The 20,728-nt window shown below is 43.8% G+C and overlaps 1 protein-coding gene and 2 pseudogenes across 5 annotated transcripts in view; 1 reads left to right on the forward strand and 2 right to left on the reverse strand.

Annotated features, from left to right (window-relative positions):
- LOC100355171 (uncharacterized) overlaps nt 1–20,728 on the reverse strand; it is a 191,559-nt gene that overhangs the window by 87,643 nt on the left and 83,188 nt on the right. For 3 of the 5 annotated variants that reach the window (XR_011379419.1, XM_070050415.1, XM_070050420.1), the window contains one exon: nt 14,537–14,717. Coding sequence is in view for 3 of the 5 variants with exons in the window: in XM_070050415.1 (XP_069906516.1) it covers nt 14,537–14,717 (181 nt within the window). In the remaining 2 variants the exon portion in view is untranslated. Of the gene's footprint in view, nt 1–14,342; nt 14,718–20,040; nt 20,444–20,728 lie in introns of those variants that run through there. The other 2 variants (XM_070050413.1, XR_011379418.1) reach the window with 2 other exon arrangements.
- Nucleotides 5,148–5,519, forward strand: LOC100349806 (large ribosomal subunit protein mL53 pseudogene; annotated as a pseudogene).
- On the reverse strand, nt 16,016–17,020 carry LOC138844045 (large ribosomal subunit protein eL8 pseudogene; annotated as a pseudogene).

The following is a 20,728-nucleotide window of genomic DNA, read 5'->3' on the forward strand; positions in this document are numbered from 1 at the left end:
AGAATCCGGCGCCCCGACCGGGACTAGAACCCGGTGTGCCGGCGCCACAAGGTGGAGGATTAGCCTAGTGAGCTGCGGCACTGGCCGACAATTTCAACACCACGTAGGAAGAGCTACAATAAGCAAACTCAGATGAAGCGAAAAGCTAAGAGAGAAGGGAGACATCAAAGAAGCCCATGAGGCTCAAGTTGTCTTCCTGGGGTGGATGATTTTTAGAAGATTTTTGAAGGTTGATAAGCAATTAGAAGGAGGGAACAGTAAAAGCAAACAGCACATGCATCAGGTATGCATGGAGAAGCCCTAACAGGGTAGTACTAACTGAGCTTAAAGTGTAAATTGGGGATTGGCATGAGGTGAAGCTGGAGAAATAGCAATGACCTAAACCAGAAAAGTGGATGCAGATTACCTGGCCAGCTCTCCTCCCAGGCCAGCTAGGTAATGGAAGTCAACTGGGTGCCTTCCCCAAAGAGGTTCACACCTCCTTTATGATGTACCCCATGTGAAGAGATACATAGGTATGGGCTTCATGATTGGCAAGGCCTTAAAACCCACCTGATTGTTATCAGGCCCCTTTTGTCAGGTTCTATTTGCCTCTCAATCGGAAAACTTATTTGTGTTAGGCAGCAGCTTTCTTAGGTCCTCCAGTAATGACTCAGTCCGTTCTAGATCCTATCTAGCCCACTTGGGGCTTCATTCCTTTGTAATCATAGCCTTTACTCTGACTTCAATGGCTCTACTCCTGACCTGTGTGTATTGATAGTCCTCTACTCCATTTAATGTTGTGTGATTGTTCATGATTTTCTCTACAGACAAACCCCTTTACCCGCAAGAGACAAATAGTCCTTTCTCTGAGTCTTGGTTGGGGTCAGCTTTAAACCACATCCATCAAAAAGTCTTCACAAAGGTACAGAGACCCCCCTCATTTCCTCTCCTCTATGAAATCCTCTCATTACTTGGTTAATGCCACTCTTAGGACCACTAGTTGCTATTCACACCCTATCTTTTATACTACCATATCTGTTTAAGTATTTACAGGATTGATTATTAGGAAAATGGCGCAGTTTTATCTATGGCGTGATCTACACCCTGACACCATCCTAGGCTCTAGTCCCCGCCGCCATTGCTGGAAGCCAGGTGGCCACATGAGCCAACCACTGGTGTCAAGCTCCACCCCCATCCTAATAGGATTCGCTGCTCCTGCTTCCCTGCCCGCCCCCCGGCAAAGTTTCAAAGGACCTGTTCCTGAACACATGGCTCTCTCCCTCTCTTTTCTCTCTCCCTCCCTCTCTTTCTCTCAGCTCCTCCCCGCTCTCTCTCTCTTACACTCTCCTTCTCTCTTTTTCCTTCTTCACCCCTTCCCTCTGGTCTGCTGGGTTTTTCCCAATAAACCCTTTCCCTTACTCCGGTGTTTGGTGTGTTTTGTGACAGCCTTACATTGATAATGGAGTGAAGCAAGGCCTTCACCAACCAGGCGGTCAACCAAATACTGCTATAGAGATAAAATCAATTTCCCATCAAGGAGACAGTGGCTTGAGACATCACCGCGTGCCAGCAGAGAGTACGTCATTACCCCATGTCAGCAGAAAGTAGCTCTAAAGACAGATCATTGTCCCTCTACCTCTCTTGGACTTTTGGGGCTAATGTAATCCCATACAACTCTTGCTTTATAAAAAAAAAAAAAGAAGGGAATGTTAGTAAATGGTGCAGTCTTATCTATGGCGTGATCTATACCCCGGACACCATCCTAAACTCTAGCCCCCACTGCCATTGCTGGAAGTCAGGTGACCACAGGTGTCAGCTCCAACCCCACCCTAATGGGATTTGCTGCTCCTACTTCCCTGTCAGCCCCCTGACAAAAGGTTAACAGGACCTGTTCCTGAACATGTGGCTCTCTCTCCCTCTCTCTCTTACCTCTCCTCTCTTTCTCTTTTCATTCTTCATCCCTTCCCTCAGGTCTGTCGGGTTTCCCCCACCAAACCCCTTTCCCTTAAAAAAAAAAAAAAAAAAAAAAAGTGAATGCAGACATGGAGAAAAGAGAAGCTAGATGGAGAAATACTTTGAAAATCAATTTAGCAGAATTGGCTATTTGATGTTGGGGTTAAGGAAGGGATTGTGGTATGGAATGGTTCCTGGATTTCTGACTTGGGCACCAGCACAGTGATGTCTTAACAAAGATATAGAATACCCGAGGAGGAGCAGGTTGTATAAAGGGCATACATTTGATGCGTTTTAATCAGTTAGATCTTATCAATTAAATGAATAGGACTTAGGGCATGTTGAGCACGAGGTGCCTACAGGAGGCCCAGGTGGACTTATCTGGACATCAGCTCTTGGAATGAGGAAAAAGTAAAAGCCATAAAAGAGATGACCCAGGGGGAATAGCTGACTTAAAAGGAGGTTAATCTCTGTGCCCTGGGGACACGAACTTTGATGCAGATTGTGCTAGAGCTCTTTCTTCTGCTCCTCCAGATCCATTCTCCACCCTGCCCTAGGAGACTAATCTATGAAGGACTACACCAACAGGCTTTCTTGCCCTCTGGTTTTACTTGGGTTTATTTCAAGTGAGAGACCAGCAGTAGAAGGAGAGAGGAGAGTGACTTCCAGACAGTTCTTCTCCAGCTCACTCCCTGCTTCACCCCTCTAGCAAAACAACTTTCAGGGAGCCCTCTTCCTACACTACCCCTCCAGGTTCCAGTGACTACCTTCTCCCCACTAGCCTGGGGTTCTATACCAATCCTTCTTGCTTTTCCTCAACCACACATACTTAAAACTTAATACACAACTCTTTTATTAATATCTTCTCTATCACTTGAAGATGCCATCCATATCCTAAATTGATACTGAGTGCCACAAAAGGATTCTAGAAAAGAGAAGATGGGCCAACTAATCTAACTCTAGTCCAGTGCATCAGTAGATTACCTATACAAAATTAACAGACTTTTCTGAAAACTAAAGGAATAATCCTTTGGAAATTTCAGACAGAGGAGTGAGCAATTATTTGCAAGAATGACTGTAATGGAAAATTAACTTGAGACTCCCCCGCAAATTAAATTCCAGAGTCACCTTCTAAAAGGCTAAATAACTGTACAGTGAGTATCCATGTTGACATGGTTTAATATTATACTGAACTTTATAAGGGCTCATAATGACAGCAGTTACAAATAACTGGATATAAAATAACAGTGTGTAGGAGACAGAAATAAAAAGACTGCACTCTTGCCAACTCAGTGATATTGATGCCACTTGGGTCCAATAGCTGAGCACCAAAACAAAGCAAAGGTGGGCCAGGTGTAGATACCTGCATCCCATATCAGAATGCCTACGTTGGACTTCCCGGCTCTGGATCCTGATTTTGGCATCGTGCTAATGTGCATTCTGGCAGGCAGTGATTTGGTTCCTGCCACTACATGGGAGAGATGCACTGTGTTCCTGGATCCCAGCTTCAGCCCCCTGACCATTGTGGGAGCTCTCTCTCTCTCTCTCTCTCTCTGGGTCTCAAATAAATAAAAACATTTTTAAAAAGAAGAAGAAAAGATTTCCACAACAATAGATTAAAGAAATCCAGGAATATTAGAGGAAATTCAACTGTGTGCTTCACTGGGACTACAAAAAGTTATATTCATATACTGCGTTATAGTAAAGATGAGATTCTTGTATACATGTACATGGCCTCAAAATTATTTTAAATACATTAAAACTGGCCTTTCTTTAGGTTCTTCTAGTCATAGCACAGGCCACTGCTACCCTCTGACACGATTCTGTCGTATTCCTTCCAGTGCCTGCACCCTCTTGGTCATCTTCACTGCCACACAGTTTGTGACTCACTTCTTAAATGAATTCTCTAAACAAATTCCACTTGACTGATGTAGTAGCTGCAACCCCTCAGGGCTCTTATGCTTCCAGCTTGTTTACATCAAGTGGCTAGATTGCAAACTTAATTTGTTTTTCTATGATTTAGCCAATCAATCTTATAAGAATGCAGGAAAAAACATACTGGGGGTCACTCAAAAGCAATTAAAATGTCAACATGTTTAGAAAGAGACCTGTTCACCATGCAAAATGCAATACTTTTGATGTTGATGTTCAGGTCATAAAAAACAGCGTCAATCAGGCCATTAGAACTGTGTACTGACTTGTCAACAAGACAAAGACAGGCAGCAAACTCAAGGCTGTAGATTGTTTGATCTGCTTAACAATCTAAATCAAACCAAAGAAAAAGCCTAAACTTGGGAATAACCCTAAATTTCATCTCTTCTGATTTGGTTCTCAGTTTGATAACTTCTTGTAGAACATCCCTAACAAAGTCACTTGTTCGTGCATTCAGCAGATATAAATTGAGCACTATGCACCATTTAAACACAAAGATGAAAACTCTTTAGTTGCTACTTCCTAGGAACTTACACCCAACCTGATTCCATATACAGGTCATTATTATAAGTTCTCTTGGACCAAAATCTACCTCTACATGGCTTCCAGAAGAGAAAATACTGTTCCAACTTTAATATTTTTAGAGCATGATTATGCCTTAATCCAACCACCCCAACCCTAAGTTCACTCAATTACTCCTCATGCCTTAAGTGTCCAGGCCAGTCAAGACCTTGGTCTTACACACATTCAAGTTTGTTAAAGCCCCTCTTAAACTGAGGAGACTACTGGAATATATGCCCCAGGAGTTTTCTGCCATGACCTGGACACTGTGCTTGTACTGCTACAGCTACAACTGCTGGCCTTCTGAAAACACCTCTGTGAACACCTGGGTTATGAATTTACAAGTGTGGTCTTTGAGGTGAGACCCAAGTTTGTAATGACTGATGATGTTGTAGTCTTGGGCAAGGTGCTCCATGTCTCTCAACCCCAACTTAATCTGTGATAGGCAATCATTATTTCCTATGTATTTCTTGTGAGGACAAAACATACGACATATGTAAAGGACCTTAGTGCAGTACCTGACACAGTAGGCCCTTTGAATGTGTGGGTTCCATATTCATGGATTCAATCAACTGGTGATCAAAAATTTATTTTTTCAAATTGATCTGTATTGAATAAGGACAAGCTTTTTTTCCATCTTATTATCCCCTAAGCAACTACTTACCTAACATTTACATCATATAAGGTACTATAAGTAATATCTACCGGCCACGCGAGTCCTTCCGGGGCGGAGGTCACCATGGCGGCGGCCTTGGCTTGGCTCGGGCTCTGTGTGGTGAAGGAGGTCCGTGTTCAGTTCTGCCCCTTCGAGCAGAACGTGGAGTCGACGAGGACCTTCCTCCAGGCGGTGAGCAGCGAGAAGGTGCACTCCACCAATCTCATCTGCTCGGTGGTTGCGGACGTGAGGCATGGTGGCTCCGAGCCCTGCGTAGACGTGCTCTTCCGAGACGGGCATCGCCTGATCATGCGCGGCGCCCACCTCACCGCTCAGGAGATGCTCACTGCCTTCGCCTCCCACATCCAGGCCAGGTGCGGCGCGGGGCGGGGACAAGCCAGGCGCTGGGAGTGGGCGCTGACCGCGCAGGAGCGACCAAGCTGATTTTAGCCTGGCACTAGGACACTACTCCAAGGAGAGCTTGACTTAATTATTCAAGTCACTATCTGGAGTGTCACGAAAACAAAACAAAACAAAAACAGACCCCATGACTGCGGTGTTTCTGGAGCAAGACCAAAGCGGGAAAGGGTCTGATGGAACTTCTGCGTGTTTCATTTTCTTCATCCAACGCTTAATCCTTTTGAATTTGGCTTCTCCCTTCATGCACTCAAGGTACCTCTTACTGTTAGTCAACAAACCCGGTGCTGTTTGTTAGTCCTTGTATTTCTAGGACAGTTGCATCTGAGCTGTCTCTCCTCTTGAGACTTTTTTGTTTTATAACCATAAAGGTGTTTTAGCCTCAAAAAAAAAAAGTAATATCTAAAGATGATTTAATGTATACAGGAGGATTTGTGTATGTTATATGCAAATACTATACCATTTTATATAAAAAATTTGCATGTCCACAGACTTTGTTATCCTTAGAGGGTCTGGGAACTAATACCCCACAGATACTGAGCTAATGGCTGTACATCGTAGAAACTCAAAAATTGCTGATATTTTTAATATTGCTTCTACTTTCACAGACATATCAATTTAAAAAATTAAGATTTACTTTATTTATATGAAGGGCAGAGCTACAGAGAGAAAGAGACAAAGAGAGAAAAAGATCTTCCATCCACTGGTTCACTTTCATAGAGCTGGGAAAGACCAAAGCCAGGAGCCAGGATCTTCTGGGTCTCCCAACATTGGGATGGGGGCCCAAATACTTAGACCATCTTCTGCTGCCTTCCCAGGCACATTAGCAGGGAGCTAGATTGGACGTGGAGTAGTGGAGACAGGAATCGGCACCCACATGGGATGTCAGCATTGCAAGTAACTGTTTTACACACTATACTAAAATGCTGCGCCCCCCTCCCCAATTTTTTTTTTCAGATAATTGACACCAAATCCCAAATCATCCATCCTGATTTAACTGATTGTCTCCAAAATTTAAGACTTCATGTTTACTATTGCAAGTTCATGTGCTTTCACCTTATTTTCTCTTGCTGGGGTTTCTCTAAATTATTATTCTGTTGTGTCATCTGTAGATTTGATGCACCTGACCTTAAAGTCGCCCTCCAAGTCACTTGATAATGCTGCAAATCAAGAAGGACCAAGGACAAACGCCTTGTAACACACCATGAGACCTTCATCCAGGTTCACATCTATTTTCACTTTTCATCAGTTGTTTAATGAGTTGTGAACAGAGCGTACTGCACTGACATCTAGTACACATTCCTTCATCTTTCTACAAGAACATCCTAAGAAAAAAAACAGACTGACAAATTTATCTCTGGAATTCCTCAAATCTATTTGCTATCTTTAAAAAAAAAAGATTTATTTATTTGAAAGGCAGAGTTACAGAGAGATAAGAGAAAGAGAGGTCTTCCATCTACTGGTTCACTCCCCAAAAGGCCACAATAGCTAGAGCTGGGCTGATCCAAAGCCAGGAGCCAGGAGCTAGGAGCATCACATGGGTGCAGGGGCCTAAGGACTTGGGCCACCTTCTACTGCTTCTACTGCTTTCCCAGGCCATAGCAGAGAGCTGGATCAGATGTGGAGCAGCCAGGACTCAAACCGGCACCTGTATGGGATACCAGCACTGCAGGCAGTGGCCTTACCCTCCTCCCCTGGGTCCCTGCCCAGTAACCCTTAAAATAAGAAAAAAGGGGCTGGCACAGTAGACGAAGTGGGTAAAGCTGCCACCTGCAGTGCTGGTGTCCAATGTGGGTACCTGCTCCACTTCTGATCTAGCTATCTGCTCCGGCCTGGAAAAGCAGTGGAAGGTGGCCCAAGTGCTTGGACCTCTGCACCCAAGTGGGAGACCCAGAAGTGAAAAGCTTCTGGCTCCTAGCTTCAGATCAGCCTAGTTCCAGTCATTGTGACCATTTAGGGAATAAACCAGTACATAGAAGCCTGCCTCTCTCTCTCTCTCTCTCTCTCTCTCTCTCTATCTCTGCCTCTACCTCTCTATAACTCTGCCTTTCAAATAAATAAAAAGAAAATGAAAATGACACAGATATGATTTAATGAATTTGTAGTTGCTCTTGAGTCTCATTTTCTTTAAATTATCTAGAAATCATATTCCCTAAATAATCTATAAGATTATTTCTAACCATCTATAAGATGTCTTTACTTTCTTCCTCTTCTTTGTGGTAGACAAAATAATGGTCCCTAAATGCCTCCATGTCCTAATGCCAGAAGCTGTGAATTTGTTACCTCGGGAAGGTAGGGGACGACATGGCTGTGTTTAAGGATAAGAACTCTGAGATGAGAGGACCCTGGATTACCCAGGTGGGTCCAGTCTCATCACAAGCAGAGAGTCTTTTCCAGCTATTGTCAAAAGATCAAATTTCCGAGCAAGGTGTAATGTTGGTGGCTGTGAAGAGGGAGCAGAGCAGATCATTAGCCACGGGAAGGGGAGAGTTTTTAGAAGCTGGAAAAGACAGGGAGCACATCCTCCCCTAAACCCTCCAGACGGGAACACAGCCCTACTAACACCTTGCTTTTAGGCCACAGAGATCTGTGTTGGGCTTCTGATCTTCAAAACTGTAAGATAATAAACTTGTGTTAGTTTAAACCACTAAGTCTTTGATCATTTATTACAGCAGTCAGAGGAAACAAATAGCTTCTCATTATCCATCCATCTTCATTTTTAGAAATGCATACTTTGAATTAACTGATTTATTTTGAAATTCACTTTTAGCCAGTTGGGGCTTAATTTGGCCAAGACATAGGAGACAGGGTAAGATGAGTTGGTGAATTGCAGGAAATCATCAGCTGGTCTCCTAATAACAGTCCTCTTCTCTTGTTAATACAGGTTTCAGTGAAGTGTCTGCACAGCAAAACTGTTAGAATGGTTGTTACAGGACCAGTATTGTGGCACAGTGGGCTAATAAGCTGCTTGTGATGCCAGCATCCCATATTGCAATATGCGAGTTCGAGTCCTGGCTACTTCACTTCCAATCCAGATCCCTGCTGATGTACCTGGGAAAGCAACAGAAAATGACCCAACTGCTTGGGCCCCTGCACCCACGTGGGAGACCCAAATGGAGATCTTGGCCCCTGGCTTTGGCCTTGCTCAGCCCTGGCTGTTGCAGACATTTGGAAAGTGAACCAGTGAATGAAAGATCTCTCACTCCCTCTTTCTGTGTCACTCTGCCTTTCAAATAAATAAAAAGATCTTTAAAAAAAAAAGTTTGTCATTATTGTAATTACATAACCATATTTTTTAAAATAAACAATTCATCTAATCTCTACTCCATCACTCCTCTGATATAACTCAAGAAAAGTGGATGTGGTTTTACTGAGTATAATCTATCCTTACAACATGTACAATAATGTTATTGTGCAACCCACATTTGGAAGGCATAGCCCAACTGTCACGTATCAGGTGTTTTGTGATTTTCAATAGTAATTTCCCTCTCTCTGCTCCTCAGTATTCATACATGGAAAAAATAAGGACATCTGGAAAGATAACCTCTAAGGTCTCTTTCTTCTTCTAAATTGCTGGCTACTATGAAAGTCTGAGCATAAACCAAAAATTTTTTAATTCCCTGTTTCCTTGCTGAAAGATAAACTGATTGAAATATAGTACTTCAATCCTTTGTTCATGTCAGTCCCGCTACATGAAATGTACTTTTCTTTTCCTTTATTTTCTTTTACCACTTATATCTCCAGCTAGTAAAATCCTACTCTGCTTTCAAGTCCCAAATCAAATGCCACTTCTCATGAACACTTCCTTGATCATGGCATCAGGAGTTAATCTTGCTCTGCTCTGAAATACTGTAGCATTCATTGCCTGTAGGCTTCTCACACACTGAGTTATTATTCTTTTTTGTTGCAATGTTTTTCCACTCCAAACAGACTGCAGCTTCCTGAGGATGGGTACTATGTTCCTAGTTGTTTGCCAACAGCAAGTGTTGAGTCAATATCCTACGTTTTCTCCTATTATAAAGAAAGTGATGGCTCCAATCTCAAGCCCATCCTCTTCTGATTCCCTTCCATCCTGCCTCTCACCGATCCAGTGAATATCCATTCCTTTCCACATCTCTCCTTCTCTCTCTTTTTTTAAAAGATTTATTTATTTATTTGAAAGTCAGGGTTACACAGCGAGAGAAGGAGAGGCAGAGAGAGAGAGAGGTCTTCCATCCACTGGTTCACTCCCCAGTTGGCCACAAAGGCCGGAGCTACACTGATCCGAAGCCAGGAGCTTCTTCTGGGTCTCCCATTTGGGTGCAGGGGCCCAAGGAAGGACTTGTGCCATCTTCTACTGCTTTCCCAGGCCATAGCAGAGAGCTGGATTGGAAGTGGAGCAGCTGGGACTCAAACCAGCACCTATATGGGATGCCGGCACTGCAGATGGTGGCTTTATCTGTTACACTACAGCGCCAGCCCCTCTCCTTCTAACTTCCACTTCTTCAGCCTCAGCCTATTACCTCAGCTATCTTCCATTTGGAAAACAATTCCTCTGTAGCTACCTATCCAACTCTATAGCTACATCCTTGGATCACCCATTGCTAAAGTTCACATAGGATTTGAGTCATTTGTATCTACGGCCTCCACTTTCTCATCTTCCACTCATGCTTCTGTCTACTCCACTCTGGATTCCACCTTGTCACTCCAATTGAATGTACTTTCTCCAGTGTTATCAACACTGTCCAAATCAACATAGCCAGTGGACACTTCCTATATTATCTTCTAGTAGCAGCAGTTTCTACTATTGTCAGGACCTCAGGTTTTTTTTATGCTTTTTAGTTTTTTTAATATTTATTTATTTGAAAGGTAGAGTTACAGAGAGAGAGAGAGAGAGAGAGAGAGAATGAATCAATCTTCCACCCACTGGTTTACTCCACCAAAGGGTAGAAATGGCCAGGGCTGGGCCAGGCTGAAGCCAGGAGCCAGGAGCTTCATCTGGGTCTCCCATGTGGGTGCAGAGGCCCAAGCACTTGGGTCATCTTCCACTGCTTTCTTAGGTGCATCAGCAGGGAGCTGGATCAGAATTGGAGCAACCAGGATTCGAACCGGCACCCACATCGGATGCTGGTATTGCAGGCAGTGGCTTAACCTGTTATGCCACAATGCTGGCCCTGGAATCTCTTTCTTGAAATGCTTTCTTCCATTGCCTTCCATGGCATCGGAGTTCTGTTTTAGTCTCCAGCACGAGTTCACCCTTTATTATTCACTTAGAAGTTCACTTTCCTTAGAGTTATATCCTAGACCCTCTTCACTTTGTCTACAGGGTTTCCCTATGCAGTCTCCTTGACTTAGGACAGGGTTACATCTTGATAAACTCCATTGTGGGCTGAAAGTATCCTAAGCGGAAAATGCATTTACTATACCTACCACACACTGTAATATAGCAACACAGCACACTGTAGAGTAGCTACTGCTTCCCCTCAGGACCTGGGTGGGGTGTGTGTGAGTGTGGTATGAGAGAGCAAGAGAGCGAGAGCGAGAGAGAGAGAGAGAGAGACTGAGACTGGGAGCTGTGGCTGCTGCTGTTGTCTAGCACATCAGACAGCATTGTACTGCATATCACTATCCTGGGAAAAGATAAAAATTCAGACCACAAAGGACAGTTTCTACAGAATGTGTGTAAAGCATTATACCACCAAAAAGCCCCAAAACAAGGCCATGGTAAGTCAGGACCCCCATATTCCTTTGCAAACCTCCAGTTCTCATGCAAAAGAGCAAATCAAACAGGCAAAAATCTTTGCTCTCCAAAAGTTTATATGCTAATGTAACAAGACAATAGACATTATGGCATAGTAGGCTAAGCCTCCACCCACAGTGCTGGCATCCCATGTGGGTACTGGCTCATATCCTGGTTGCTCCACTTCTGATCCAGCTCTCTGCTTGTGACCTGGGAAAGCAGTAGAAGATGCCCCAAGTGCTTGGGTCCCTGCACCCGCGTAGGAGACGCAGAAGAAGCTCCTGGTTTCTGGCTTTGGATGGCTGAGCTCCGGCTGCTGCAGCCATTTGGGGAGAAAATCAGAGGAGAGAAGACCTTTCTCTCTATCTCTTCCTCTGTCTGTAACTCTGCCTTTCAAATAAATAAATATTTTTTAAAAAAAGACAATAGACAAATAAGTAAATCCCTACAAAATTCCAGATAGTGATAAATGCACAGAAATAACTAACTAGCTGGAGGGGAAATATTTTAGGAAAGGAGTTCAGGGAAGCCACTTCCCTGAGGCCTCCCCTGAGGAGGTGAAACCTGCGCAGGGAAAAAACAAATCTTAAAAACATTCAGGGAGTTCTCAGAAGAAGAGGTAAGGAAAAGCATTCCGGCCGAGGGGAATTAACAAGTGAGCAGGCACTAAGATGGAAAAGATTCTGTTCTGTGTCAGAGACATAGCAGAAGGTTCACAGGATGAGACGAGATGAAATGGGAACAGAAGGATAGGGTCAGATGCAAAGGGGCTTGGAGGGCCAGATAAGAAATTTGGGTTTTACTCCAAGTGCAAAAATTAGCTATGGATGATTGCAACAGCCTTGAACTCATCTTCCAAAGAAGACCCTACAAAAGCCTAGTGCTCTTAAAAATGATCTCTTCTCATCACAGCCTGCTTAAATCTCTTCAGTGGTTTCCTAGCACTAGTAGGAAGGAAGGTCAGAACCTTTGAAAGGACCTCCAAGGGCCAGTCATGCTTGGGGAGGTCACTGTTTGTGCCCAGGTCCATGCCTTGACACTCCTCTCTATAATCTTGTCATCCACCTGCCCATCATGCTGTAGTCACTTCAGGTCCTGGTACACACTAGGCTCACGGTAAATTCTAGACCAATGCTGTCTAAGAGAAATTCATTGTGAGCTACAACATATTTGTAAACTTCCTAGAAGTAACATTAAGCCAGTAGAAAGAGACAGGTGAAACTAATTTTAATAATATATTTCATTTAGCCCAATATATACAAAATATTACCATTTTGACATATAATCAACATGAACATTATTTGATAATTCACATTTTTTCATGCTAAATCTTTGAAATCCTGTGTCTGTGTGTACCTGTATATTGATTTATGCCTACGGATCATCTCAGTCCAGACTAGCACCATTTAAGGACTCCATAGCCATTTGTGTCTAGTCCAGAGCAGATCTGGACCTTATCACGCTGTTCACTCCCTTTGACCTCTCCTACCATCCTCCCTACCTCCCACCTTATGACTTCACCAGATAATAGCTACTCATCACCCATAAATCAAGAAGGCTTTTTGTTGTTATTTTTAAAATAAATAAATTTATTTATTTCAAAGGCAGAGAGACAGAGACCAACACAGAGGCCCAGCCCCAACTATTTGCAGATTATCTGTGGAGTGAATCATCAGAGAGATATTCTGTCTCTTTTGCCTTTAAAATTAAATAAATAAATAAAAGTTCCTAAAACCAGCCTACCTTGTAATATACCACAAATGTCTTAATGAGGGCATATTCTCCTATGCTATTCCTTCTTAATTTCTTATCTATCAGCCCTGACAAAGAAATCCAATTGTTTCTCTCATGCAGAGAAGGCTCATATCACTCATATGTCTTTTCCATTCCTTCCTAGACCTAATTTTATGAGTTTCAGTAATGATCATTACTGTGTCACTCACTCACTCACAGGCATGAAGGAGTATATGGTTACATACACATACACACACAGCACAGAATGAGCAAAGGAACAAAAAACAACTTCATAAAAACTCAAACTTATTTTCCTCTTTCCCAAAACTTCTAAACTTCTTTGGAAACAGTATATAGGGTAATGCTATTTTTCAAACTTGAATAATGTAGTGACTTCTTTAAAGGAAAGATGTTCTCATGGACTTTAGTGTCATCCCAAATGATCTTTGTTATAATTTATGTTATTTTTATCTGCATAAATTTGAAAGCAGATATATACGGGTTTTTTTATATTTATTTTTATTTATTTGAAATTCAGAGTTACACAGAGAGAGGAGAAGCACAGAGAGGCCTTCCATCCGATGGTTCACTCCCCAATTGGCCCCAACGGCCAGAGCTGCACCAATCCGAAATCAGGAGCCAGGAGCTTCTTCCAGGTCTCCCATGTGGGTGCAGGAACCCAAGGACTTGGGCCATCTTCTACTGCATTCCCAGGCCACAGCAGTGAGCTGGATCAGAAGAGGAGCAGCCAGGACTAGAACCAGCACTGATATGGGATTCCAGCGCTTCAGGCCAGGGCATTAACCCGCTGCGCCACAGCGCCGGCCCCCAGATACATGTTTATATAGAGAGAGCATGCAACAATAAAACTAAAACAAAGTTGCAGATCAACACAGGTAGGAAACCCATAAAAGTCAACTTAACAATCTTCATTTAATGGGACAAACATCGAAGGCCAAGCCATCCCAGTGTGAACGTGGAGCTTCCTGCCCAGGCGCAGGTTCTGCTGAGCTGTTTGCTGACCACATGCTTTGCAATGACTCAATGCCTCCACCGCCTGCCTCTATTCAAATTACCCAGGATCTTCCTTTGTCTACCCTGTGATGAAGTCACTCGGCCTTCATGTGGTGAGAACACAACAGTCACATGTTGACTGCCTGTGTGTTCTCTTTTTAAAAAATAATTTAGCTATGACAAGGAAAGTGGTACTCCCTGGCACCAACAAAAATCTTAAACACAAAAAGGCCCTGAAAGTATGTGGCAACACTCTGTTAGCAGATCATCCAAACAACCCCAAATATGTCAATATTCATTAGTTACTATCATTAAAATGAAAACCAAAAATTAAATTCTTGCAGCAAACTGAAGGTCTCTTGAGAATATGACTGCGCACTCCCAAGGATCCTCAAACCTACTTTTGAAAAAAAAAAAAAAAAAGATAAATGAGGCGGAATAGGCTCTGGACTCAAAGTCAGAAAATCTGGATAAAAATTCCAGCTCTGACATTTACAGTGAGTGGGCCTAGGATGTTTGCCTCATTAATTGGTTAGGAAGATTAAATAAAATCATAGTGATAAAGTTACCTGTGAAGTCATCCTTACAGCATGTTAGGTGATGTCTCAGCCAAGTATCCTGGAAGACCAAGCATGGGAGGAAGTGATGCAACACTTCTTCACAGGGACACTGTTCCAGAGAAGCCAACAAATGGGCCAGGGGTGGTGGTGTGCAGTAATCATGGCTCAGAATATCCCAATCTTCTTTGACCTGTGCCAGGGTATTCAGGCTTTGAATACAATTAGAGAAATACTAGCCTAAAATTTTGACTTTAAATTACATACTTGCTGCATTATTCCATTTTTAAAATAAAGCCAACCCCTGCCCTGCTTCACCATGCTTCGTATAAACAGAACACATAAAAGTTTTCATTCTGAAAGACCGGCTGGGGGGCTTGTTTCAGTATAGTCTTGTGACCTGATGAAGGTCATGTGTACATGAAAAACACATTTGCTGAAACTTGTTCCTGATTTGGGATGCAAAACTTAAGAAATGCAAACACGCACACATGATCGTGAATATGTAAAGGACAGCATCTTGTATGGATGGCCCTAAGCAAGACAAAGTCCAATTAAAATATATAAGTCAGTAAAACAGACTCTGGAATGAGCTAAGAAGAAGTAAAGTGTGTGAAGCAGCTAAGTGATCTTGGCTCGCTGTCACTGTCCATCTCATTTTACCTGTGGATTACTATGGAAGGAAAACCACCAAAGGTCTGTTCCACGTCCAGTCATTTTTTTTCCACCCAGTCATTATGCAGTTTTCACTTCTCACTTCCAGGCTCAGTGCCTATTCTTAGACATTCAATAACACCAAATATCAGCCACTGCATGTTAGGCAGGAATTAATGAACAGTAATATCCAGGTTGCTGGCAACATACTGCTGACAGGTGCGGTCAGGCGAGGCAGGTGGTGGAGAGGACTACAGTGTGATCTTATGTAAGATAACACTATCGTGTTGAGTAAATGGACAGTTTTTTCAGACACCAACCACAAGAAAGCTCATCCTGCCAAGGGGCCTCGGGACATTCCACCCACCTCATAGTGCTGGGAGGGGCAGCGACCTGAGCAGAATGGCAAAAGACCCCCTGGAGAGTTCCCACACAGAACTCAGGTCATGAGGCCGCAGGGAACACAGCTGCTCCAGTGAATTAACAGTGGCCAAGACTGAGAAATTAGAGCCCTAGGGTAAAAAGCGGACCTCGCAGCTCAGACCCACACAAGTAAGAGGAAGTCAATGGAGACTGTGCAAACAAGCGTGGGACATCCTGTTGGTTACATCTTTGTGCTGGGGTCACTGCTTCTTTGGGGTGAGGGGGTATGGAGAAATTAGGGGTGAATACAGTAACTCACCACAGTCTCTTCCACTGTGGCATCTGTATAAATATAAGCATACATTACTCTGTATTTGGTTTACTTTAGAGAGCAGGTCCAGTCATTCTCAATAGATTTCATCCTCTTTGGAGTCCAAGCTAAAAATAAAGAATCTTACAGTTCTTGCCATAGAGACATATCTACATTGGGTTGTTTTTTTTTTTTTTTTTTTTTTGAGGAGAATCTTTATTATTATGTACAAGGAACTCCTAAGTGCACATTTATCCCAGCTTCGTGGCAAGTCCTTTAGCCTTGACCTTTCCCAGCTTGGAAATGGGAGTCATAGATTTGGGGCCCAGGAGGTTGCTTCCCCAGCGGCAGCGGATCTCATCATATCTGTCATTGTAGTTGGTCCTGATTGCTTCTACCATCTTAGCCAGAGTCCCTTTGTCTTCCAAGTTCACCAGCATGAAGGTGACAGTGGTACAAGTCTTCCTGTGGACCAGGGGCCCCAGCCAGCCCCATCATCCCTTGATGATGCAGGAAGGAACCCTCATCTTACAACACAAGGCAGGCAAGAAGACAACCAACTTGATGGATCCACATCATGTGCAGTCACCACCAGCTGAGCCTTCCAATTCTCCACCAAGGTAGTGACAATGTTGACACCTTCCTGGAGGACAGGTGGTCTTTTAATGGGAACGTCCCCTTTGCCAGCAGCTTTCTTCTTGGCTTAGGCCAATAGCCTCTTCTTCTTCTCTTGCTTGTCTCTGGTCTGCAACTGTGGGCCAGCTTCAGCAGTTGAGTAGCTGTCTTGCGGTCCAGGGCCTGGATGAACTGGTTAATGATGAGAGGCACTTTCAGCCGCTTATATAAGACGGCCTCTGCTGCTGCAGCCAGACGTAGTGGGGCCATCTGACAAATCGAGTGAGGTCCCTCTTGCGCTGAGGTCCTGTCCAGTGCCAAAGTTCTCAGGCCTTTTCTCAAACAGGATTTATCACCTGTTTGGCCTCCCGCTTCTTCACAACAGCCAGGGCCGGGGCCACCTTCTTCCCCTTGGCCTTCTTTCCTTTCAGCATCTTGGGTGGCTGGAGGAGTGATTACATTGAGTTTTGGTCTCTGGCTTCTATCAAGACTTTGGTTACCAAAATGGTCAACACTAGATAAGAAACACTTCTCTGGTTTATGTGCAAGTTAATCTATTATACATGTATCGTGGATAGCTCCTCTTCCTTTTGACTAGTCCCCAGCCTTCCTTCTATGAAAGGCACCCTCTTATAACTGCTCCTTTCCATTCTACAAATGTGTGGTTCAAAGTGGGAGGGTTGCCATCTTCTTATGTGTCCCTATCCCACGGACCATAGAGTTAATTTGGCAAGAGTTAGGGGTCCTTGCCTACAGCCAACACAATCACAGCCTTCCCCCCAATTTTTATACCTAGAAGTAAGAAATAAAGTCAGTCCCTCGGGTATTTTAACTCACAATATGTGAAACTCAAGATCCACAATGGGAGAGAACGACTTGGACCACCTGACAAGCAGAGATGCAAACACAATGAGAGGGAATCCTGGTAACGCTTGGGCTTCTGGTTCCAGTTGTACTTTGATTTGTTATTAAATCTGTTTCCTTGTCTTTCCCATAGACTGACTTTTAACCCTTCTTCCTTCAGTTACTTAAAATATCGCAATATCTTCCCAATAAATTCTTTCCTTATCTGTAAACAGCTTCAATTTGGGTTTCAGTGGCCAGCCACCCACAGTATCCTGAACAATAAAACCACACATGGTTATCGTCTCACTCAAGGATGAACATGGAAATGTACAACTGCTAAAGGGCTAGGTGGTGATTCCCTGTTACAACTTCATTTTAGCGAACCTTAAGAGGTGGCTTTCTACAAGTTTAACCTCCAGGCTTAGGGTGGTATCAAAGAGGAATTAAAAAAGAATATCAATTTCCACATTGTTGGATTTCCACATTAATGAAAGGACAATGACTGCAGGAGGTAGTGGGAAGCAGTATGCATTTTCAAAGAGGCCTTCTTTCATTTTTTTATTGTTATATTTTTAAAAATCCTTTGCTTTCTGAACCCGCTGCTCCATAGGCAGTGCAGCTGGGGAAGCCATGGGTGGTCTCCTTCTCACTCCACTGAAATGACTTGCCTCCTGGTCAGTGGCCCTAACTAAACAGGGTCCAAGGCTGGAGAAATCAAAGGAGTTATTTTTACAAAAGAGGGTTTTTTTGCCTGCTGTGCAGGGACATTAGGGGACTGTCTGGCGGGAAGCTGGGACGTCTAAAACAACTGCAGCAGGAAGGCGCAGAGATCCAAGATCCCTCTGCTTCTCTCTCCCCCTGCTTTCCTCCCCTCCTGCCACCCGCCGCCAAGCCCACATCCAAACGGCAGCGGAGACATCAGCAGTCTGGTGCAGAGCAGCCTTGGAATTCCCCCCAGGAGGCTGGTGGTGGGAAAAACGTCTTGCTTATTTGTTTGGTTTTGCTTTCTTGAAAGCAACCTTAAGATGACCTGGCACTGCCACTGACATCTCCCATCAAAGTAGAGGACAGGGGATGAAGGGGACACACAGCACCACCCAGGATGGAGAAGACAAATTAAGACTTGATGATCTGCACAAACCCTGCCTGTGCCACCCAACTTGGCCAGGCCTCTTAACAACACAGAGGTATTACCACTAGGAATGAATGGGTCAGGTCTATGTGTGGGAGCAGCTAGCCCTGAACAGGACTAGTACCATCTGCTGTGCTGGTGGAACAAACTGTTATTTCCAAAAAGAAAATCTGAATTCTTCACGACCACCCCCGCCATCATGCTGAGACATGAGTGTTAAACACACAGTCTCCCATAGTAGACCCCTCTTCACTGTTTCATCATGGAAGAAGTGTAAAAGCACTGTAATCAAGCAATCCTTCCCTCTTCCTCCTTTCAAGCGGCATTGGCTTTAGTCTGAGAACTGGCCTGATGTTAGCCAAATGCAATCTGCAGGGGTGGATTTTAGCTGTTGTGAATGTATGGGCTGCAGTCAATGCACACTAGGCATCCCAGAAATACCACCAATGAACCCCTTTTCGAGTAGGTTTGCTCCTCTTAACCTGGCAGAAAGGACCATGCCCTCACAAAGCACCTTCATTTAAGGCTACACAAGTTACGCTAATTTTGCAATGGGTCATTGAGTTAGTCTAGGGGATTATTAATTTTTTAATCATTAAGAATACTTTTGCTGAGCATGAAAACCAGTGCAAGTATTTTATTACCTCAATTATATCCAGATCTATTGCTTATTGCTTTCAGTTGTTTTTAAGGATTTTACAACACTTGGGCAGAATCTGTGGATCTGTTTTGCAAATGGGCTTTCATGTATGTTCATGGTACCTTCTGTCACAGAAAGAGCTGCAGAGTAAGGAGGGGGGAACATATTTTATTCAGGAAATTTTGTAATAGAGAAAAAGAGACCTCAGTATAGAACCAGGCTCCAAATATAGCAAGAAAAAGTGGGAACTCACAATGAAGAAGAGCAGAGGGGCAAAGGGAGATGGGTAGATGGAGAATTACTAGGAGGAGACATCAGGGCTTAGGGGGAGTTCTTGCTGATGGCAGACCAGGGGGTCAGATGTGAAGAATGAGGGATGAAGAATTTTATCAGGAATCTAGGCAGATCCAATATTGTAGATACAGGATTCTCTCTAAGCCGACTAAGCAGAGTTATTACTAAAACTGGGAGATGTAGGCCTGACAAAGATAGACACTGAAGCCCAAGGTCAAAGCCTGGTTGAGAAGAGGCAAGCTTGGTGAAGAGAGTCATCACATGTTTACCACCCAGAATTTACAGAGCCAGATAAGCAGTGTTTCCTGGAGGGCAGTCTCCTGAGGAGGCAACACGATGCTGAGGTAGTATTTCCGGGTAGAGTATTTCTGGGTCCATCATAAGCACTGCCTACAGAAACCGTGTGTGCTTTAGAGCAAACCAGAGCAAACTGGATTTTAGAGCAAACTGGATTTGAATTCTTGCTTTATCATTCATTTGCTACCTAATCTGATCATTAACTTCTCAGCCTGTTCTTTCATCCATAAAATGGGGTTACTAATACTTACCTTTCAGAGTTGTTGAGAGACTTATAGAAGATGGTTAATGAGAAGCACTGATATAACTATAGAAGCACAGGGAGGCTAAATAGTTATTCTAAAGACTGCCATCAGAGCTGGCAATTTTTTTTTTTAAGATTTATTTATTTATTTATTTGAAAGTCAGAGTTACACAGAGAAGGAGAGGCAAAGAGACAGGTCTTCCATCTGCTGGTTCATTCCCCACTTGGCCACAACAGCTGGAGCTGAGCTGATCCAAAGCCAGGAGCTTCTTCTGGGTCTCCCATTCAGGTGCAGGGGCCCAAGCACTTGGGCCATCTTCTACTGCTTTCCCAGGCCATAACAGAGAGCTGGATCAGAAGTGGAGCAGCCAGGATATGAACTGGCACCCATATGGGATGCCAGCACTGCAGGTGGTGGCTTTACCCACCATGCTGCAGTACCAGTCTCAATATTTCTTAAATATTTCCCAAAGTTTCATCTTGGCTTTCTGGATTGCTGGAATAGCTCAAGTGTGTTCAAAATCCTATGGGAAAGATGATCAAACTGGGTAATGCTGTGTTTCATCAAAAACAGAGTCCACCTTTTACATAATGAAGCTACTCCTGTCATATTATTTTTTTTTTTAATTTTTGACAGGCAGAGTGGACAGTGAGAGAGAGAGACAGAGAGAAAGGTCTTCCTTTGCCGTTGGTTCACCCTCCAATGGCCGCCTTGGCCAGCGCGCTGCGGCCGGCGCACCGCGCTGATCCGATGGCAGGAGCCAGGAGCCAGGTGCTTTTCCTGGTCTCCCATGGGGTGCAGGGCCCAA

The sequence above is a fragment of the Oryctolagus cuniculus genome, chromosome 1 (genome assembly GCF_964237555.1).
Source record: "Oryctolagus cuniculus chromosome 1, mOryCun1.1, whole genome shotgun sequence".
In the NCBI taxonomy this organism is placed as follows: domain Eukaryota; kingdom Metazoa; phylum Chordata; class Mammalia; order Lagomorpha; family Leporidae; genus Oryctolagus; species Oryctolagus cuniculus.